The 21,659-nt window shown below is 37.8% G+C and overlaps 2 protein-coding genes, 2 long non-coding RNA genes and 1 pseudogene across 4 annotated transcripts; 3 read left to right on the forward strand and 2 right to left on the reverse strand.

The window, feature by feature from the left end:
• Positions 1-2,175: 2,175 nt before the first annotated feature.
• Positions 2,176-7,398, forward strand: LOC137575698 (esterase-5B-like; the record flags this gene model as incomplete). Its single annotated transcript, XM_068288332.1, has 11 exons — positions 2,176-2,449; positions 2,530-2,673; positions 2,732-2,882; positions 2,947-3,686; positions 3,744-4,039; positions 4,103-4,226; positions 5,754-5,963; positions 6,097-6,240; positions 6,299-6,449; positions 6,515-7,233; positions 7,297-7,398. Coding segments are annotated over exons 1-11 (2,985 nt in total), but the record flags the coding sequence as incomplete, so codon positions are not given.
• An 11-nt stretch (positions 7,399-7,409) lies between these two features.
• Positions 7,410-7,929, forward strand: LOC137576448 (uncharacterized). Its single transcript, XR_011032293.1, has 2 exons — positions 7,410-7,592; positions 7,656-7,929. It is a non-coding gene; the product is annotated as an uncharacterized lncRNA (long non-coding RNA).
• A 4,171-nt stretch (positions 7,930-12,100) lies between these two features.
• Positions 12,101-17,449, forward strand: LOC137575699 (juvenile hormone esterase-like). Its single transcript, XM_068288333.1, has 10 exons — positions 12,101-12,304; positions 12,385-12,528; positions 12,587-12,737; positions 12,798-13,336; positions 15,286-15,480; positions 15,580-15,729; positions 15,793-15,943; positions 16,005-16,744; positions 16,802-17,097; positions 17,153-17,449. The coding sequence occupies exons 1-10, from the start codon at positions 12,221-12,223 to the stop codon at positions 17,382-17,384; spliced, it is 2,682 nt and encodes an 893-aa protein (XP_068144434.1). The 5' UTR covers positions 12,101-12,220; the 3' UTR covers positions 17,385-17,449.
• A 538-nt stretch (positions 17,450-17,987) lies between these two features.
• Positions 17,988-20,670, reverse strand: LOC137575700 (juvenile hormone esterase-like; annotated as a pseudogene).
• A 12-nt stretch (positions 20,671-20,682) lies between these two features.
• LOC137577364 (uncharacterized) lies at positions 20,683-21,189 on the reverse strand. The gene is made up of 3 exons (XR_011032406.1): positions 21,093-21,189; positions 20,823-20,966; positions 20,683-20,766 (listed from the first exon to the last, which is right to left on the reverse strand). It is a non-coding gene; the product is annotated as an uncharacterized lncRNA (long non-coding RNA).
• Between the last annotated feature and the right edge of the window lie 470 nt (positions 21,190-21,659).

Raw genomic sequence — 21,659 nt, forward strand, 5'->3', positions numbered from 1 at the left:
GGGTATGATAATTAACAAATCCTTTATAATCATACCGGTAATTGCCCTAAACATTGGGATGGACAACCCCTAGCTTATTATCGGCAGGTGGTAGAACCTCCATCAATAGACGCGATCATACCAGCTGCTCCAGAAGAGTTGATGAAAAGCATATGTTTTCAGAAACGTCCTTGGCTTTTAGGAACCGTTCCCCAAGAAGGAGCTGTGAAAGCTATTATTACATTAGAAAACCCAAAATTGCGTCATAGAAGACGGTATTTTTTGTTTAGACAAGCGAACTAAGGCGGGTTTTATTGACGTAAGTGTAAACAGATTAATATTTGTACGATATCGTTCCAGAATCTTTTTTTATTAGACAATCAGTGACAGAGCTTTAAAGCATTCTCTGTATGAAGCCATCTTTGAATATTTGCAGATTCCAGGAGGCAAGTATCCTCATTACATGTACAGCTTTTAACTATAAAGGACCCTATAGTTATGCCAAGTACTTTACTAGAGGAAATGTGACTGGAAAATATGGAGTTGTTCATTGTGATGATTTGATATATTTGTTCCGTAGTCCTTATTTATTTCCCGATTTTCATAAGGATTCCGTAGAGGCTAAGGTTATCGAGAAATTTGTGAAATATTTCGTAGATTTTGCAACATTTGGGTAAGTTTTTATAATGTTGAGAATGCAAATTAGTATTTCACTTCATGCCTTTTATTCTTGCAGTTATTTAGTCGATGTTCCACCGATCGGCTCTTGCGGGACAAACGTTTTAGACTCAAGACCCCATGGAATCTGTGATTACCATGAATTTGTGAAGAATCACTACCATCGTGATGGATTCGAAGTGGTAGTCAAATCCGATTTTCAAACTGAGAGAGTTAAATTATGGCAAGAGTTATTAGACTAAACCTGAGAATATCGATGCACAAACATTACAGCAAGTCCAATAAATTGTACCGAAAGAGCTAACCTTTTTTTAACACGGAAGTTCAAGAAATGCTGGAGCTTGAAGATATTGAAACAAGATAAATAAAATCCCAATTTCATACTAAAATGGTAATTTTATGTCACATTAAAAAGTTAAAAACTAATTGCTTGCTATTTATACCTATAAGTTGGCAGTTATTCAAAAAGTAATGGTAGTTATGAAAGAGTATGTTTAACACGGTCCACAGATCTTTACAATCCTTTAACGAAAAAATATATGTACATACTGAAATACTTGATCAGACAACTATGAATATTCCTAGAGTTAGGCACAAAGAATAACATTATAAGAGATAAGCTTGAAAAAATACAGTCTCCTCATCAGGTGTCACGTTGTGCATCTTTTGTAGTGCGAGCCCGCCAAGAAACAGACCGAAGCTAACGAATTCGGTCTGGCATTCAATACACAAACAAGGGATAATAATAAATATCCTAGAGGCTCTCTGGGACGTAATCTGTTACGAATTAGTCATAAGTTTGAAAGCATGAAAATTAGAATTTCAGGGAATTAAATCAAGGACCGATTAAGTCAATCTTTAGCTTATACATTAGGACGGGTCAGTTTGTTTCAACACAAATAGTCAAATTCGTCTTCCCGATTCGGATTCTATTATGCATAATGAGATATCCTGACTATATTTCGTAATGAAAACTGCAACAAATTATTTATTACATGACATAAAGAATTTATACATAGAACTAATTTGTTCCACATAACTAAAAATATCTACAATTTCCATATTAAGATTGGCTTTATACAACAACTTGGAAGCAAAACACCGAAGGTTTATAATGAGAAAACCATTTTATTGGTTATTACATGAGTTTAGGTACCTGATTTGGTTAAAATTTATGGGTAAGATGAACATTAACAATTATATAGGTCGCCCCTTTATCATGATATGGTATATAAGTTCATCCCGATAGATATTAAAATACGGTGAAACGATTCATCAATAAATACGAATCATGATTACCCATTCATCAACAAAGCCTTTTTTCTGCGTTACAAACATCTGATCTATTTTCAAATACCCTGTGCTAGGAGAAAAAATAACTTAAATTTGTGATCAATAACATTACATAATAATGTAATAATTATTTTAATTTGGTTTGTTAATTTTGTGACGAATGACAAATTTTCTGGATAACAGCCTCACAGCATAGCATCTTTGGCATAAAAGGCGATAGCCCTTCATGGGCCAGCCCAATACTTGAAGTTGTCCTACCTAGATTCGACCAAAATTTTAGTTGTTTTTTCAAGCCATGTCTAAGACACATTTGACCGCACTTTTCCTCTATATCTACTTCTCGTTTATTGCAGCGACTGACGATCGGGACTTAATTGTGTGTCCGCCAACAGTCGGTTGCATTAGGGGAACTACCATGGATGGCTATCAAAAGGGACCATTTGAGGCATTCATGGGCATACCCTATGCCGAGCCACCCATAGGAGCACTAAGATTTCAGGTGAGTATTATGAAAATGGTTGAAGGACTGCTTTAACCGAAATGGCAGTGTCTGATTGTAGTTTTTGGTTTTCATTTTAGAGCCCCAAAATAAAGGCAAGATGGTTTAACACCTATGACGCTACTAAGTTCAAATCAGATTGCATCCAAAAAAATTATCTCTCACATAATCCAACAGTATTCGGAAACGAGAATTGTCTTTATTTAAACATATACAGACCAAAGGTGAGACCAAGAGACTTCCTAAATGTCAGCAGACTTCGAATGAGCCCCCATATTACAGGTTCGTTTGCGCCTTTTACCCGTAATGATCTATATACAAGGCTGGGGTTTCTTTAGCGGGTCAGCTCATCCTAAAGTTACTGGACCAGAATATATTATGGACACAGAGTCGGTAATCTTGGTCACAATGTCTTATAGACTGGGAGCTTTGGGTATGATAATTAACAAACCCTTTATAAATACTTTTAAATCTAACTCCTCTTCTTTCCTTCCTAGGGTTTATGTCGACTGGAGATTACAATATGCCTGGTAATTTTGGACTCAAAGATCAGAGTTTGGTATTTAAATGGGTTCGTCGTAACATAGTTACTTTCGATGGCGATAACGCAAAGGTTACCATCTTTGGACAGAGTGCTGGGGCCGTTGCCACCCATATGCACTTAATTAATCCCTACTCTAAGAATCTCTTTCATAGAGTGATTAGCATGAGTGGAACGGCTAATGTTCCCTTTGCCATTACCACAAATCCTCTGGAACTAGCTCGCGAAACTGCGAAACTTTGCGCAATTCCAAATGCAGACACTTTAAGTACGGCCAAGCTTACTGAGGCTTTGAGAAATGTTAACGCAACAACATTAATCAATGCCGGTGATGGCCTTAAACATTGGGATGGACAACCCCTAGCTTATTATCGGCCGGTGGTAGAACCTCCATCACTAGACGCGATCATACCAGCCGCTCCAGAAAAGTTGATGAAAAGCATATATTTTCAGAAACGTCCTTGGCTTTTAGGAACCGTCCCCCAAGAAGGAGCTGCACTTGCTACTAAAATTTTAGAAAATCCCACATCGCGTCAACGGTTTAATCTTCGATTTGATTTTTTATTGGAAGAGTTGATAGAGTGGCCCAATCGGTTTACTAAGAGACAGGCAAAGGACAAAACAGAAATAGTGGTAGAAGAATACTTTGACGGTATTTTTTGTTTAGAGAAGCGAACTAAGGCGGGTTTCATTGACGTAAGTGTAAACAGACTCATATTTATACGATATCGTTCCAGTATCTTTTTTTGTTAGACAATCAGTGACAGAGATTTTAAGCATCCTCTTTATGAAGCCATCTTTGAATATTTGCAAATTCCAGGAGGCAAATATCCTCATTACATGTACAGCTTTAACTATAAAGGACCCTATAGTTATGCCAAGTACTTTACTAGAGGAAATGTGACTGGAAAATATGGAGTTGTTCATTGTGATGATTTGATATATTTGTTCCGTAGTCCTTATTTATTTCCCGATTTTCATAAGGATTCCGTAGAGGCTAAGGTTATCCAGAAGTTTGTGAAATATTTCGTGGATTTTGCAACATTTGGGTAAGTTTGTATAAAGTTGAGAATGCAAATTAGTATTTCACTTCATGCCTTTTATTCTTGCAGTTATTTAGTCGATGTTCCACCGATCGGCTTTTGCGGGACAAACGTTTTAGACTCAAGGCCCCATGGAATCTGTGATTACCACGAATTCGTGAACAATGACAAGATTAATGATGGATTCGAAGTGGTAGTAAAATCCGATTTTCCAACCGCGAAAGTTAAAATATGGCAAGAGTTATTAGACTAAACCTGAGAATATCGATGCACAAACTTTACAGCAGGTCAAATAAAGTGTAAAGTGTTATTCCGGAGGATGATTAGAATCTTTGCCTTATGTGTCTGATAAATGTTTCTAAAGAATGATACCTGTCATCAGCGTCTGTAGACAGTCTTGATCATTTAGCTAGAAACCAAAAAGCCGGGGCTAACTTCAACCGCGTCAAAGTTTGTATACCCTTGTTATAGCATGCACCCATAGGATGAAAGTCACCAAAATGTATGTTACAGGCAGAAGGAAGCTTTTCCGACCCCATAAAGTAAAAGAGAATTAATTCCAATTTACAATAAGTTGTAAGCCAGAGCAACAAAGTAGAAAAGTATTTGCATAGAGATTGCCAGAGAGGCCTCTTTACTTTTGATTGCATTTTGTACAGAAACTGACAGACCTTCCTGCTTTCCTTTCACCTTTAAAATATTCAGTTTTGAGCAAGAAGTCTTGAACTTGAGCCAACCAGTTACATATAACTTCCAGCTACTTTAAATCCACACAATTTAGCAATTTGATGAAAATTGGCTACAACTAATTATGGGAATGCGTATATTTTTGTTTTTGAAAAAAATTAAGTTCGGATTTTAAGTCATAAGATTAATAAGATAAATGGGTGTAATAATTGAGATATCCTGACTATATTTCCTAATGAAAACTTGAAAAGTATTTATCAAATTCATGGAATGTCTTTCCTTAGAACTAATTTGTTCCATTAACTTGAAAAGTACCTGCCATTTTCATAATTTAGATTCGCTTTATACAACAACTAGGAAGCAAAACACTCAAGGTTTACAAAAAAATATATAAAAAGCTAACTTCGTCTATGCCGAAGCTTTTATACCCTTGCCGAAGCTTTTATAGTCGCAGTTTTGTCTGGCGTTGCGTCTGTGTGCAGCTGCTCTGGTGAACTCAAGCTATGTTGTTTGAGCATATCATATTTTGTATTCCATATATCCGATCTTTTTTAAAATTGGGAAAATTATGTTGTACATTAAAAACTATAAAATTAGTAAATTTCATGAGAATTCTCCAACACCTTCATGTATTTTTCGTATGTCACTAAATGACGTAACGGTCAGATGCGAATGAGTTTCAGACTTCATCCTACACGAGTCATAAATACCTTAAACACCACCAAAATATTATAATGTAAGAGTCGGCAACTTCTTCTTTTCTGCGTTGCAAACATCTGATCTATTTTGCAATATCCTGTTCTAGGGGAATAACGTTCAAATTCAATTTACTGACTTATAACATTACATAAAAATTTAATAATTAATTTAATTTGTTTTGTTACTATTGTATAATTTTGTGACGAATGACAAATTTTCTGGCTAATTAACATCATAGCATCTTAGGGATAAAAGGCGATAGCCCTTCATCGGCCAGCCCAATACTCGAAGTTGTCCTATCTAGTTTCGACCAAAATTTGAATTGTGTTTTCAGGTCATGTTTAGGACACATTTAACCGTACTTTCCCTCTGTCTCCACTTGGCGTTTAGCGTTTCAGCTACTGAGGATGAGAAATTGATTGTGTGTCCGCCAAAAGTCGGTTGCCTCAAGGGCACCACAATGAATGGCTATCAAAAGGGACCATTTGAGGCATTTTTGGGCATACCCTATGCCGAGCCACCTATAGGGGCACTAAGATTTCAGGTGAGTATTATGAAAATGGTTAAAGGACTGCTTTTCCCGAAATAAAAGGATCGAGGAGAAATTATATTTAAGTCCAAGCTTATGGCCTTAGCATTTTCTGATTGTAGTTTCTTTCTTTTGGCTTTAATTTTAGAGCCCCAAAATAAAGGCAAGATGGTTTAACACCTATGACGCTACTAAGTTCAAATCAGATTGCATCCAAAAAAATTATTTCTCACCTAATCCAACAGTATTCGGAAACGAGAATTGTCTTTATTTAAACATCTACAGACCAAAGGTGAGCCCAAAAGACTTCCTAACTGTTAGCAGACTTCGAATGAGCCCACATATTACAGGTTCGTGTGGGTCTTTTACCCGTAATGATCTATATACAAGGCTGGGGTTTCTTTAGCGGTTCAGCCAATCCTAAAGTTACTGGACCAGAATATATTATGGACTCACAATCGGTAATCTTGGTCACAATGTGTTATCGATTGGGAGCTTTAGGTATGATAATTAGCAAACGTTTTTATTTTGATTTGATCTTGAATGTAAACTCTTTTCCCTTTAAGGTTTTATGTCCACTGGAGATGACAATATGCCTGGTAATTTTGGACTCAAAGATCAGAGTTTGGTATTTAAATGGGTTCGTCGTAATATAGTTTCTTTCGATGGCAATAACAAAAAGGTTACCATCTTTGGCCATGGTGCTGGGGCCGTTGCCACCCATATGCACTTAATTAATCCCTACTCTAAGAATCTCTTTCATAGAGTGATTAGCATGAGTGGAACGGCTAATGTTCCCTTTGCCATTACCACAAATCCTCTGGAACAAGCTCGCGAAACTGCGAAACTTTGCGCAATCCCAAATGCAGACACTTTAAGTACGGCCAAGCTTACTGAGGCTTTGAGAAATGTTAACGCAAAAACATTAATTAATGCCGGATCGCAACTCCCAGTCATTTATCGGCCGGTGGTAGAACCTCCATCAATAGACGCGATCATACCAGCCGCTCCAGAAAAGTTGATGAAAAGCATATACTTTCAGAAACGACCTTGGCTTCTAGGAACCGTTCCCCAAGAAGGAGTTGTGAATGCTATTAAAATATTAGAAAACGCAAAATTACGTCGACAGTTCAATCTCCGATTTGAAGAATTATTGGAAGAGTTGATAGAGTGGCCCAATCGGTTTACTCCAAGGCACGCAAGGGAAAAAACCGAAATAATTATATCACAATACTTTGACGGTATATTTTCTTTAAAGAATGAAACTGCTGAGGGGCTTATAGACGTAAGTGTAAACAGGCTTACATAAATATATAAATGGTTTTATTCCAGTGTCCTTCTCTACTAGACAATCACCGACAGAGCTTTTAAGCATCCTCTCTATGAAGCCATCTATGAATATTTGCAAATTCCAGGAGGCAAGTTTCCTCATTACATGTACAGCTTTAACTATAAAGGACCCTATAGTTATGCATCGCGTTTTACTAGAGCAAACGTGACTGGGAAATATGGAGTTATTCATGGTGATGATTTGATATATTTGTTCCGTAGTCGTTATTTATTTCCCGATTTTCGTAAGAGTTCTGTAGATGCTAAGGTTATCCAGAAATTTGTGAAATATTTCGTGGATTTTGCAAAATTTGGGTAAGTTTTTAAAATGTTGAGAATGCAAATTAGTATTTCACTTCATGCCTTTTATTCTTACAGTTATTTAGTCGATGTACCACCGATCGGCTTTTGCGGAACAAACGTTTTAGACTCAAGGCCCCATGGAATCTGTGATTACCATGAATTTGTGAAGAATCACTACCATCGTGATGGATTCGAAGTGGTAGTCAAATCCGATTTTCAAACTGAGAGAGTTAAATTATGGCAAGAGTTATTAGACTAAACCTGAGAATATCGATGCACAAACATTACAGAAAGTCCAATAAAGTGTACCAAGAATGCCATGAGCTAATATTTTTGCTTAAACAGGAAAGATCACACTTTTTGATATGGCAACATGATATCCTTTACATCCTAAAACTAAATGTTTTTTTTTTACTGCTAACAATGCATCCGTTGCATGTTTACTTCTTGCCCAATATTTTTACTCTTGCGGAAGGTATTATAAAATTGGTCAGATGTTTGTAACGCACAGAAGGAGGTGTTTTCGACCCCATAAAGTATAAATATTCTTGATCAGCATAAGAAGCTGAGTCGTTATAGCCATGTCGGTTTAATCCGATCCGGCTTCGAAATAAACTTTTGCACAAGTTTTTTCTTGTCTTCCTTTTTTTTTTTTGTAAGCAAAATTTACTCCATGCAAAATTTAATCAATGCATGCAATGTAGACAAGCCATATTGTATTTGTATTAACTCGGTTTGGCATTATCGAATTGAAGATAAATCTGAATTTCGCCACAGACCGTCTTCTGCTTCAATATCTGTTAGATTTCTTGGAACTAAAGACGCAATAAACAAGTTTGCATCCGAAACCAAAATTTGTAGTATGATTTAGTAACTCTTGCACTGGATCCAGTAACTCTTAACTTTAACACCAGTATCTGTCACTTCAATGCTGGAGGGTTGAGGATAACATGGTTTTTTGCGTCTGTCAATACGATAACAGATGGAGTATATTAAATATCTTAATACTAAGACTTAACCGTATTGTGCTTCTTTGTGATCTAAATCAGCAAACAAACTTTAAGCTTCATACGGCAGAAAACAGGTTGAATTGCAAACTTTACGCAACAATTTTTCCTTTATGTTTTTTTTTTTTTTTTTTACTGCTCTTTTGCATCATTTCCACAACAGAAGCTTCTTCGAACCTTCCTTCAGACCGCAGTCTCTGGACATATGCGTTGTGTATATACTCGAGTCCATATTCTTGAACTAATTCCTTATGCTTCCTTTATCTAGATTTCTCTGATAGATGATCAAATGACTTTGGTGGCCGTCCTCGTTCTCCAGACGCTTCGTCGTATGGATGCACTTCTTACCAACATAAGTTTACGAATTCAAGCACAGTTTAATCCTTTTTCCAAGAATTTCTTAATGACAGAGATGAGGAACCAATTGACATTTCATTTATTTTTCTACGTCTTAACAGACTCTAAGTCTCATGAATGATGTTGAGCATCTTACTATGCCATTGTTCTTCTGAAATTTGCTGGCACTAGTCTTGTCCTCTCTCTCTGTCTTTCTTTGTTTCTCTCCCAACTTTTGTAATAACCAAGCAAAAAATCTTCTAAATCAAATTTCTCTAAAGTTTTTCTTCAATTTACTTCTACATAAATTACTTCATTTTATGATGTTAAAATTACAAGAGAGACGAACGAAGCCAACTGCCAAAAGTCCATTTGAAGGATGTATTTTTGCATGTATTTTTACAAAAATAAAATTTAAATAATTTTTGAAGAACAAATTGAACGATCTTTCTAAAAATTAATAACACTTATAGATTTGCAGCGAAAATAATGAAAATATGACCATGTAAACTGCTAGTATAATTGGACATTTATTCACATACATATGTATTTGATATGGTAAACTTTTTTTCTTCTTTTTGTCCGCATGAAATGGATGGAAATAACAACTCTTCAGCATCTTCCTGTATCGTCATGTTAATGCATCCATAACTTTTTCTGGTCGAATAGTCTCAGTCATGAAGCTATGTATATCTGTACTCAAGCTTCCGTTTTCTGAGTATGTGCACCACATGGGTATTATTAAAGGTGCGGGGCAGAGTTGTTACTGTATCATTCACGGAAATAGGTACATTAACAACTGCTCCTCTTACTGCGCATTGTCTTTCATAGCCTAGGGAAATAATTCGCATAAATGAGATTACGTTTGAAATAAGTCTTTCTTCTAGGCATGGTCTATCTTGCATGCACTCGGGAGTTTCAGCGAATGCAAAACCTTCTAAAAGGCATAAGTTTGGAAGATAATATGTGGCAAGTAGAGCAAAATAAATTTTTTGACAAATAGAAGGCTTTCGAGATGTCTTATCGGGGAAACTTAAGAGAATATTGAATATTTTGTTGAAACTCTTTACACTTGCAAGTCTCTGTGTTCCTGCAACTCCTCAGGCGACAGTCTAGCTCTGGCGTCCCTCCTTCGTTGCGATTGTATCTGAGACTCCGCTTCTCGATTCTGAGAGTCTTGCCGAAAATCAATAACTCGTGCCTCATTCATATCCTGGATCTGTCGCTCGAGAATTTGGGCTTGACTTCAAGTCACTCTTCTTTGGGATGAATTTAAATTCTGTTCCCGCCTTCTTGTATTTGAATTCCGTCTTGAAGTTCGACGGTTATTTGCATAACTGTTCCGCTCGCCTTCTCTGTAATCCTGGTTGTCTCTGCGAACAGCATGTTCTGCATTGTTGGCCTCCTGCTCCATCGAACGATAATCAGGATCTTGGCGAGCGACGAAGAGGGCTTCTGCGTCCCGTTCACGCTCTTGCTGCCTGAACTCGACATCATGTCTCCGAACAATACACTCCATCGAACGATAATCAGGATCTTGTCGCGTAATACTTCGGGTCCGTGTGTTTCAGGCCTGCTCCTGCAGCCTGTAATCTCTATCGGCTCGTCGGCCAGCCCGTGCCCATGCATCTTGCCTACGATATCGTTCCCATGTTTCCAAATCATTTTGCCGAATATTTGCCATGCGTTGAGTGGTTATCTTGCGAACCTATTTGCCATTTTTTTGGCGGTAAGTAAGAGTCCGATTTGCAGCTTCCCGTCGTCGATGCTCAGCAGATTTTCTCGACAAGCTTACAACCTTACAATTATGGTACATATGTATATTACGAAAGTAATTAGTGATTCTGAAAGTAAGACAATATATGTAGATATGTAAAAAAGGCTGAAAGTAAGATAATATGATTTAGATATGTAATATGATTAATAGTTAGAAAGAGAGAAGTCTTAAAAAATACTAGTACAAACGCAAAAAATTAATTGGCGATGATGTCCAAAACTTGGTCGTCAAAAAGGAGCACTGACTTCACTCTGAAGCGCGGAATTTATAGAAAGTGCACACACTTTTCAAACGTACAAATTAATATGAAATTTAAAAGTTTTTCTTTCTTATTAAATATCAATTGGAAAACGTGCAATTATTCTTTCTTATTCTTATTCTTATTTTTTAATGTGACCAAGCCGAAAATACACTTGGTATACACTTGTTCGAAATACCGCAAAAATACTATATAATACCAAACCAGGTAGTTCGCAAATAACACTTTACGCAACACTTAATGCAATACTAATATATCGAAAATCACCGAAGATAAAATTTTTAAAATTGGAGGATATTGATAACCCTAAAAGTAAGGTTCTTCTGGAGCTATATGATATAGTGGTCCGATCCTGACAATTTTCATACTTTATTTTTCTCGGGTTAAAAGTAGCTCAAATCCCAGTTTCATTCCAATAGCTCTTAAGATGGCTGAGTAAAACGCATACGCACAGACGGACATGGCTATATCAACCCAGCTTCTCATGCTGATCAAGAATATATACATATACTTTATGGGGTCGGAAACATCTCCTTCTGTGCGTTACAAACATCTGACCAATTTTATAATACCCTCTGCAAGGGTATAAAAACATTCAACCATCGACTCATCTTGGCTATTACATGAGTTTTGGTACGTCACTTGGTTAAACCTTCTTAACAACTATCTAAAATGTGAGAAACAAGAATGATTTTTTTTTGTTTTGTTCATTATTTATAAGACTTTTGGACAGATTCCCAAAACGTGATATATTAAAGAAGACCAATCAAAAAACTCTTTAAACTTGGTCTGCCTTCGGTAACAAACAGCTAAAAAACCAAAGGTAACCCTACAAGCTATTACGGAGAAACGATCCACCAATAAAAACGGACACGGGTAATCATGATAATCTAAAATATTACATATACAGTATGGAGTCGCGTAACGTCTTCTTTTCTGCGTTACAAACATCTGATCTATTTTGCAATATCCTGTGATATGGGGAAAACGTTCAAATTCGATTTACTGACTAATATACTATATATACTATTGTATAATTTTGTGACGAATTACAAATTTTCTGGCTTAATTAACATCATATCATCTTAGGGATAAAAGGCGATAGCTCTTCACCGGCAAGCCCAAAACCCGTCAGGTCATGTTTAGGACACATTTGACCGTACTTTCCCTCTGTCTCCACTTGGCGTTTAGCGTTTCAGCTACTGAGGATGAGAAATTGATTGTGTGTCCGCCAAAAGTCGGTTGCCTCAAGGGCACTACAATGAATGGCTATCAAAAGGGACCATTTGAGGCATTTTTGGGCATACCCTATGCCGAGCCACCTGTAGGGCCACGAAGATTTCGGGTCAGTATTGTGAATATGGTTGAAGAACTTCTTTAACCGAAATGGCAGTGTCTGATTGTAGTTTTTGGATTCCATTTTAGAGCCCAAAAATAAAGGCAAGATGGTTTAACACCTATGACGCTACTAAGTTCAAATCGGATTGCATCCAAAAAAATTATCTCTCACATAATCCAACAGTATTCGGAGAAGAAGATTGTCTTTATTTAAACATCTACAGACCAAAGGTGAGGCCAAAAGATTTTCTAAATGTCGACAGACGTTTAATGTGCCCCCATTTCACAGGTTCGTTTTCGTCGCTTACCCGTAATGATCTATATACATGGAGGAGGTTTTTTCAGCGGGTCAGCTGGTCCTTTAAAAACGGGCCCGGAGTATATTATGGACTCACAATCAGTAATCTTAGTCACTATGTCTTATCGATTGGGAGCTTTGGGTATGATAATTAACTAACCATTTTTTTTTTTAAATCTACCTCCTCCACTTTGGTTTTTAGGTTTTATGTCCACGGGAGATGACAACATGCCTGGTAATTTTGGACTTAAGGATCAGAATTTGGTGTTTAAATGGGTTCGTCGTAATATAGTTTCTTTCGATGGCAATAACAAAAAGGTTACCATCTTTGGCCATGGTGCGGGGGCCGTTGCCACCCATATGCATTTAATAAATCCGTATTCTAAGAATCTATTTCATAGAGTGATTAGCATGAGTGGAACGGCCAATGTTCCCTTTGCCATTACCACAAATCCTCTGGAACAAGCTCGCGAAACTGCGAAACTTTGCGCAATCCCAAATGCAGACACTTTAAGTACGGCCAAGCTTACTGAGGCTTTGAGAAATGTTAACGCAACAACATTAATCAATGCCGGTGATGGCCTTAAACATTGGGATGGACAACCCCTAACCGTTTATCGACCGGTGGTAGAACCTCGATCACCAGACGCGGTCATACCAGCTGATCCAGAAAAGTTGATGAAACGGAAAAACTTTCAGAAACGACCTTGGCTTCTAGGAACCGTTCCCCAAGAAGGAGCTGTACGTGCTATCAATATTATAGAAAATCCTATATTACGTCTAAAGTTCAATGAGCGATTTCAATATTTATTCCAAGAGTTATTGGAATGGCCCAGTCGGTTTACTAAGAGACAGGCAAAGGACAAAACAGAAATAGTCGTATCTCAATACTTTAACGGTACTTATCTTCTAAAAAACCAAACTGAGGCGGGGTTTTTGGACGTAAGTGTAAACAGACTTACACATATTTATGTATATGGTTTTATTTCAGTGTCCTTTAATAGACAATCACCGACAGAGCTTTTAGGCATCCTCTCTATCAGGCCATCTATGAATATTTGCAAATTCCAGGAGGCAAGTTTCGTCATTACATGTACAGCTTTAACTATAAAGGACCCTTTAGTTATGCATCGCGTTTTACTAGAGCAAATGTGACTGGAAAATATGGAGTTGTTCATGGTGACGATCTGATATATTTGTTCCGTAATCCTACCACATTTATGGATTTTCAAAAGAGTTCCGTAGAGGCTAGGGTTATGGAAAAATTTGTGAATTATTTCGTGGATTTTGCAACATTTGGGTATGTTTTTATAATGTTGAGAATGCAAATTAGTATTTTCCTTCATGCCTCTTATTCTTACAGTTATTTAGTCGATGTTCCACCGATCGGCTTTTGTGGCACAGACGTTTTAGACTCAAGGCCCCATGGAATCTGTGATTACCATGAATTTGTGAACAATGACAATATTAATGATGGATTCGAAGTGGTAGTAAAATCCGATTTTCCAACCGCGAAAGTTAAAATATGGCAAGATTTGTTAGAATAAACAAGAAACTGCTAATGCAATAAATTGTACCAAGAATGCCATAAGCTAATATTTTTGTTTACACACGGAAGTTCAACAAATGCACTGCTAACAATACATGTCGTGCTGTTCTTAGGTGAAAGCTAAGAAGTTTATTCTTGAAGGACATCAACGCATCGACTCACCTGCTTGAGTCCTGACAAACAATTAGTCTTGTTATTTCACTAGCACTATTTAAATGGTTCACTTCTGTTCCAGTCGATCGTCTCTGCGTAAGTGTCTCTAAAAAGATCCGCCGTCTTTGTGGAATCGTAGTTGATTCCTTAGGACAGCTTGGCTCTTTCTTGATGGTGGCAGAATTCCATGATGTTTGCTCTCGTTTTCTTTCCTAATGCATGTGTCTTTGGTGCGTGCCTAGGTCCTTGAACGCCGGTACTCCCTCTCTTTCCTTTCTCCAGTTCACGTATAACCTCATCCTAGACCGTACGAGCTAAAGAAATTTTGAATGTAGGCTTTTGAAAAACGTTTATTTAAGGATATCCTTTACTTGGGAATTCTTCGAATTTTGATCAAATTTGTTGCGGTTTTATTTATTCTGGGGCGTAAAGGGGCGTGTTTAACTTTTGTCTCTAGTTGTTACGACCTTTAAGATAATCAGCTTTTTTTAAATTTGTTGAGACCCTATACAGTGTGCAGTGCTCTATCTCTTAGAGTCTCCGAGATCTATGTATGTAGGGGCTAGATCGTTTCATCTGTTAATCTGATCAAGAATATATATACAAACATACTTCATATAGAAAAAGCTGCCTTCTGCCTGTTACCCTCTTGGCCACTTAAATATACCACTTCACCTTTTAGTTGCATGGTATAAAAATAGCTAGCTATCCAGTTTAAAATCAATTTAAGTTGTTATACATAAGTAAAGAATATATATATACATATGTATGTATGTACATATAAATATTTGTTATGGTAGTATATATCTACTATTTTTGTGGCACGACGATTTTAGCGGCGTCACACCACAAAAATGTAAATTGTGACGAATGGCAAATTATATGGCTTATGCAACTTAGCGTCTTAGGGATAAAACGAGAAAGCCCTTTGGTATCGAACTTAGTTACGTTTAATTCGTTAAATTGGGTTTTTCGAGTCATGTTTAAGCCACATTTGCCGGTGGTTTATCTCTGTCTCTGCCTGGTGGCTTTGTCAGCTGCTGACAATTTTGAATTTTTGGTTGTGTGTCCGCCAAAAGCAACTTGCATCAGGGGTTTTCATATGTATAACTACGATACTGAATTTGAGGCATTTATGGGCATGCCCTATGCCTTGGCACCTATAGGAGAACTAAGATTTCGAGTAAGTTTTTTGTTAAAAGATATAGCAATTCCTCTACTTTCTAAATACCATGAGATACATATATATGTATGTCGATTGTCTTATTTTCTCTTAATTTAGGACCCCATTAAGATGGTCAAGCTTCCGTTTATAATTGATGGTACTAGGACCAAGCCGGATTGCATTCAAAGAAATTATTTCTTAAATAAACAATCACAACGAATATTCGGAGAAGAAGATTGTCTTTATTTAAATATCTACAGACCAGCGGTGAGTCTACAAGACATTCATAATATCATTAGAAAATGAATACATAATGACTACATTTTACAGCGACGTGCGGAAATTTTGCCAGTAATGGTATATATTCATGGCGGTGGTTTTAATAGCGGGTCGTCTAATTATTTATATACTGGACCAGAGTATATTATGGCCACACGGTCGGTAATCTTGGTCACAGTGTCTTATAGATTGGGAGCCTTAGGTACATATCTTATTTAACATAAACTTGTACCATTTAAATGTAACATTTCTTTCGTTATTAGGATTTCTGTCAACTGGAGATAGTAGTATTCCCGGAAATTTTGGACTCAAAGATCAGCACATGGCATTGAAATGGGTCCAGGAAAATATAGGCGATTTTGGTGGAGATAAGAACAAGGTGACATTATTTGGTCATGGTGCTGGCGCGATTGCTACCCATTTGCCTTTAATGAATCCCAACTCTAATGGTCTCTTTCATAGAGTGATTACCATGAGTGGTACGGCGAATAGTCCCTATGCCATTGACCGAAATCCTCTCGATAAAGCCCGAAAAACTGCAGTTTTCTGTAATATACAAAGTGTAGACCATATAAGTACTACGAAACTTTCTAAGGCCCTGCGAAAAGTGAATGCAGCTCAACTAGTTAAAGCTGAAGACAGCGTTAAGCGCTGGGTTGGAGATCCCGATAGTTATTACCGTCCAGTGATAGAGCCTCCAGGAGCGAACGCCTTTCTAACCCAAGATCCGGAAGAGTTGATCAGATCAGTAAATTACACAAAACTTCCTTGGCTCTTGGGAACAGTGCCCGAAGATGGAGCCGAGTACGTAATTAACATTATGGAAAACTCTTCAGTGCTTCAGAATTTTAATGCAGAATTCCATTATAACCTTTTGGAGTTAATTCAATTTCCTAACCGATTTAATGCAACCCAGAAAGATGAAAAATTGATCCAACTTGTGAATGATTATTTTGGTGGTACTAAGGAATTGCACGATGGATCTTTAAGAGGATTTTTAAATGTAAGTAAAGAGTATTAAACATATCAAATATTTAATTAAACTATTGCATAATCCCAGTTGATCACCGAAAGAGCTTTCAAGCATCCCCTCTATAACGTTATCAGATATTATCTTCGAAATGTGGACACCGATAAGCACCCTTTCTATATGTACAGCTTCAACTATAAGGGTCGTTTTAGTTATGCCTCACTGTATGCAAAACATATTACCAGAAACTATGGAGTTGTCCATGGCGATGATTTGCTTTACGTGTTTCGCAGTCCCATTTATTTTCATGACTTTAATCGAAATTCTACCGAGGCCGCGGTAGCCCAATTGTTTGTCAACTATTTGGTAATCTTTGCCAAATACGGGTGAGTTGCGAAAATGAAATGATGTAAGGTTGGCTCTCTATCTCTGTCTTTATAGGAAACCCCTCAATTTCCCCCCATTGGAATCATGTTACACATCTGTTTTGCATTCTCGGCCCGAAGGCATTTGTGACTATCATGAATTTTTCAATGCAAAACATAACTTCGAACACGTGAGAGTTAACAGCACATATCCGACTCAACGAGTGCGATATTGGTTGGATTTATTAGAGGAGAGCAGGAAATCTGCCCTTGGAAATCCTTTCTATGGCACATACACTTCTGGTTAATAGGTTAAATACTTCTAACCAAATTGCATTATTTTTGATGATTGAAATCTATCATAATAATATTATTATTGATAACAAGTACTAAAGTGTGTTTTTTTACTACAAGTGCTGTCGCGTTTCTCGGGGCCTAAACAGGACCCAACAATCCCTTAAAAATAGAGGGGAGCCCAACAGGGCAGGTCGCCAGGATACTGGCCACTCACCTGGCGAACGGCTAGACCAAATTCTTCACTTTCTCTCAATTTTCTCCACATGCGTTTTAATCAACCTTAGAAGCGTTTTTTACTCTGCTGATTGCAATTAACCAGCTGGTAATCGATCGATAACAGAGTCGATAAATCAGCTGATGGCTTAACATAAGCTCACATTATAATCGATTATAGTGTTGCGTGCTGTTAGGTCGAAGCTATAGTTGTTGCATGCATTTAGGCGCATTTTTATAATCTCATTGTCAGACTCATCAAAATGATCTTAGAATCATCAAACCACAAAGCGGACGCAGCGTAAAGAAGGTATAAAATGTAAAAAATATGTTTGGAAAACTTGCTGATAAAACAATTACTACTCCAGGTGGCAGCCACAGAAGTAGAAATCCACCGATGGTTACACCCATGGCAGGGGCACGGATTTTGGAGACTCCTTCACCAACACTTCTGCACTGGTGGCAAACTTTATCGCTGCAGGATCGTGCCTAACCGAAACCAATTGTTTCGCCAAAGCCAGCAAGATAGCCAGGACACCACCACTAGTACTCCATTCAGCCCAACAGCCGTTCGTTAAGGACTTTTTTCTCCTGGATAACACACAAAAGGTCAAGGGAATCAAGTCCTTTTAATGACGAATAAGGCATATTTCTTGACTGGGATTTAGATAGGCAGTGAAACTAGCGCTTGGAGGCAAGGCGATCAACGGCAAATACAAGCTGTGCCTGATTGCGGCAGCAAGGAACACGCTTTAAAGGATTGGCTTAAGCAAGGCTTAAGCGGGGCAACACGCCAATAGCAAGGATTAAGTTATTAAGAATTAAGAATTAGAATTAAGCAATTCGAAGCAATAGCACACACCTGGAAAATTAGCATAGCGCGGACGGATACTTATGGGCGAGATACAATGGAGTATATGTTTATAGCTGCTATATAGCACCAAGCATTCACATAAACGAATTCTGCAGCATACTTGATGGGCTAGTGGAGGATGCCAGAACCATCATAGCTTCGGACTTCAATGCATGGGCGTTAAAATGGGGCTGCCAAAGAAACACCAAAAGAGGCAGGGCCTCTTTGCCGGACACCTGTGTCACACTCAACATCATTGGAAGTTTCGGACCGGTGTACACATAGTGACCAATACGATATACTGTGCTTAATTGAGCTCCCAATTAGGAGTGGTCCATCTGTACACAGACCAACGACGTTTTACAGCTGGGCCCCAAGTACGCGAACGAAGAAGCGTTTTTCACCATGATGATCAAAACGACAGGGAACAGCAACACGGACGCGAAGTAGTACTTTAGCGTTGGATGTGCGAGAGGGATACACATACACGGAGCATAAGGTAGGTTTGGGCAAAACCTAGTCCCCTAATTGGGACTACCAGTTCAGGAGTCTGGCTCCTTTGGATCTCAGACAGCCGGACATGCCTTTATTGATTCGACTGTTTGTTGTTTACACACATATGTATGAATACCTAAAAGGCCCTTCCTGGGAATTAATTCTTTGCAAACCTTTTGGTTTGTCATTACATCTTTAAAGTGTGAAATCGAGATTTTGCTGCAATTTCGTCAAGGTCTAGCGCCTATAATTTTTTTAAGTTAAACATATGCAACTAGATAGTGGTATTTTTGGTCCAGTTTATATGACTTGCTTTATTGATTAAGGTGCTTCCTCTAAAATGTCTTGCCATGATTGTATTTTCTCGGTTGGAAATTTTGAATTTACCTGTACTTTAAATCCATCTGGATCCGAATCACTGTTCACGAATTCAATATAATCACAAATACCACTGGGCCGTGAATTTAAAACTTGTGAGGAGCAAAATTCGGTCACCGGAACGTCTACAGGATGTCTGCAATAAGAAAAACAGTAAGTGAAAGATTCCAAAGCATTTATGACATTATGACGACTTACCTGAATTTCGCAAAATTTACAAATAAATTCACAAACGATTCGATCACCTTTGCCTCATTGGACAGCCTATCGAAATCGGGAAATAAAATAGGACTACGAAACAAATAAAGCAAATCATCGGAATGAACAACTCCATATTTTCCGGTCACATTTGCTTTAGTATAAAAGGAGGCATGACTAATAGGACCCTTATAATTGAAGCTGTACATGTATTGACGGATTCTCTGTGCATCCTTGCTTCTAGCATATTTTTTAATGACTTCATAGAGAGGATGCTTGAAAGCTCTGTCGGTAATCGACTAGTGAAAAACGGATATGGAATGAACCCGTCTATATATATGTATACTGAGTCTGTTTATACTTACGTCCATAAAACCCTGTTTGGTGATATTGTTTAGAAAGTAAATTCCTTCAAGGTATTCGACTACAACTGATTCTGTTTTGTCCTTTTTCGCACTTGCAGTAAACCGATTGGGCCACTCCAACATATTTTCAAATAAGGAATTGAAGCGCTCATTGAACTGGTAAAGTAATGTGGCATTTTCCAAAATGTTGACAACACGCACAGCTCCTTCTTGTGGGACAGTTCCCAGGAGCCAAGGTCATTTTTCATAGTTTGCTTCTCTCATTAGCACTTCTGGATCAGCGCTAACCATTGCCTCTAAGATTCCTGGAGGTTCTACGACTGGTCGGTAAATGGTTACTGGATCTACATCCCAATGTTTAAGATTATCACCGGCATTGATTAATGTTGTTACATCGTTATCTCTTAGGAGGTCAGAAAGCTCTACTGTACTTAAACAATCTGCATTCGGGACTCCTAATAGTTCTGCAATTTTTCGTGTTTGTGCCAAAGGATTCTTGGTAATGCTAAATGGAACATTGGCCGTGCCGCTCATGGTAATCAAGCTTTGGAAAAGATTCTTTGAGTAGGGATTCAATAAATGCAAGTGTGCGGCAACGGCACCAGCACCATGACCAAATAAGGTCACGATCTTTGAGACCATAATTACCAGGCATATTGGTATCTCCAGTAGAGAGGAAACCTATGAGGAAAAGTGAAACAATCGATTGATGACCTAAAACATTTAAATATTAAACATACCCAAAGCTCCCAATCTATAAGACACTGTGACTAAAATTACCGTCTCTGTATCCATAAAATATTCAGGTCCGCTGATTGCTGGTCCGGCCGACCCGCTAACGAAACCACCGCCATGTAAATAAACCATTACGGGTAACAGTTCAAAACGTCGCTGTAAAATGACAATGATTGACATATCTTTAGATTATAGATGTCCGGTGGACTTACCACTGGTCTGTAAATATTTAAATAAAGACAGTCCTCATGTCCTTCTATTACTGAGTTAGGTAAAAGATTATTCTTTTGGATGCAATCTGGTTTGGCACCAGTACCATCAATTTCAAAAGGAAGTCTGACCATCCTTATGGGACTCTAAAATGGGAGTGTCAAAGATAAATGACAAATGAGTAAACAGCTTTACCTTGACCTAGCCAATACTCAAGAATCTCTATATCTTCAGAATTGGAAAGAAATATTAAATGTGAAACGAAAACTTACTCGGAATCTCAGTATTCCTAAAGGTGGCAGGGCATAGGGTATGCCCATGAATGCCTCAAATGTTCCCGTTTGATAACCATCCATTAGAATGCCCCTGATGCAACCAACACTTGGCGGGCACACCAAAGGATCCTGTTCATCGGATCTTCGCTTGGTTCTAACTGACGCTGACACAAACACAAGACTCAGACAAAAGTAAAAGAATAAATTTAACATAAGCATCTCTTAAAAAAGCAATCCAAATCGGGGCCAATCCAAACTTGGGCTGTGAGTCTCAACAGAGTAACCGCAACTATGCAGAGTAACTAAACAAGTATTGCCTTTTATCCCTAAGTTGTTAAGCTGTTAGTTAAGCCATTTAATTTGTCATTCGTCACAAGACTAACAAAATTAACGAAGGCTAACTTTGAGATTCAGTGTTCAATAACATTGCTGACATAACTCGCAATATTTGGTCGTAAATTGTAATGTCCTCCAACGAATCCTGTAAAGATTCTGCCACCATCGGGAGAGGTATCCAACATCAGGTATAAGGTTATTTGTTTAAAATTATTCTCTTCATTTTGT

This window comes from Drosophila tropicalis, unplaced genomic scaffold (assembly GCF_018151085.1).
Source record: "Drosophila tropicalis isolate 14030-0801.00 unplaced genomic scaffold, ASM1815108v1 contig_593, whole genome shotgun sequence".
NCBI lineage: Eukaryota > Metazoa > Arthropoda > Insecta > Diptera > Drosophilidae > Drosophila > Drosophila tropicalis.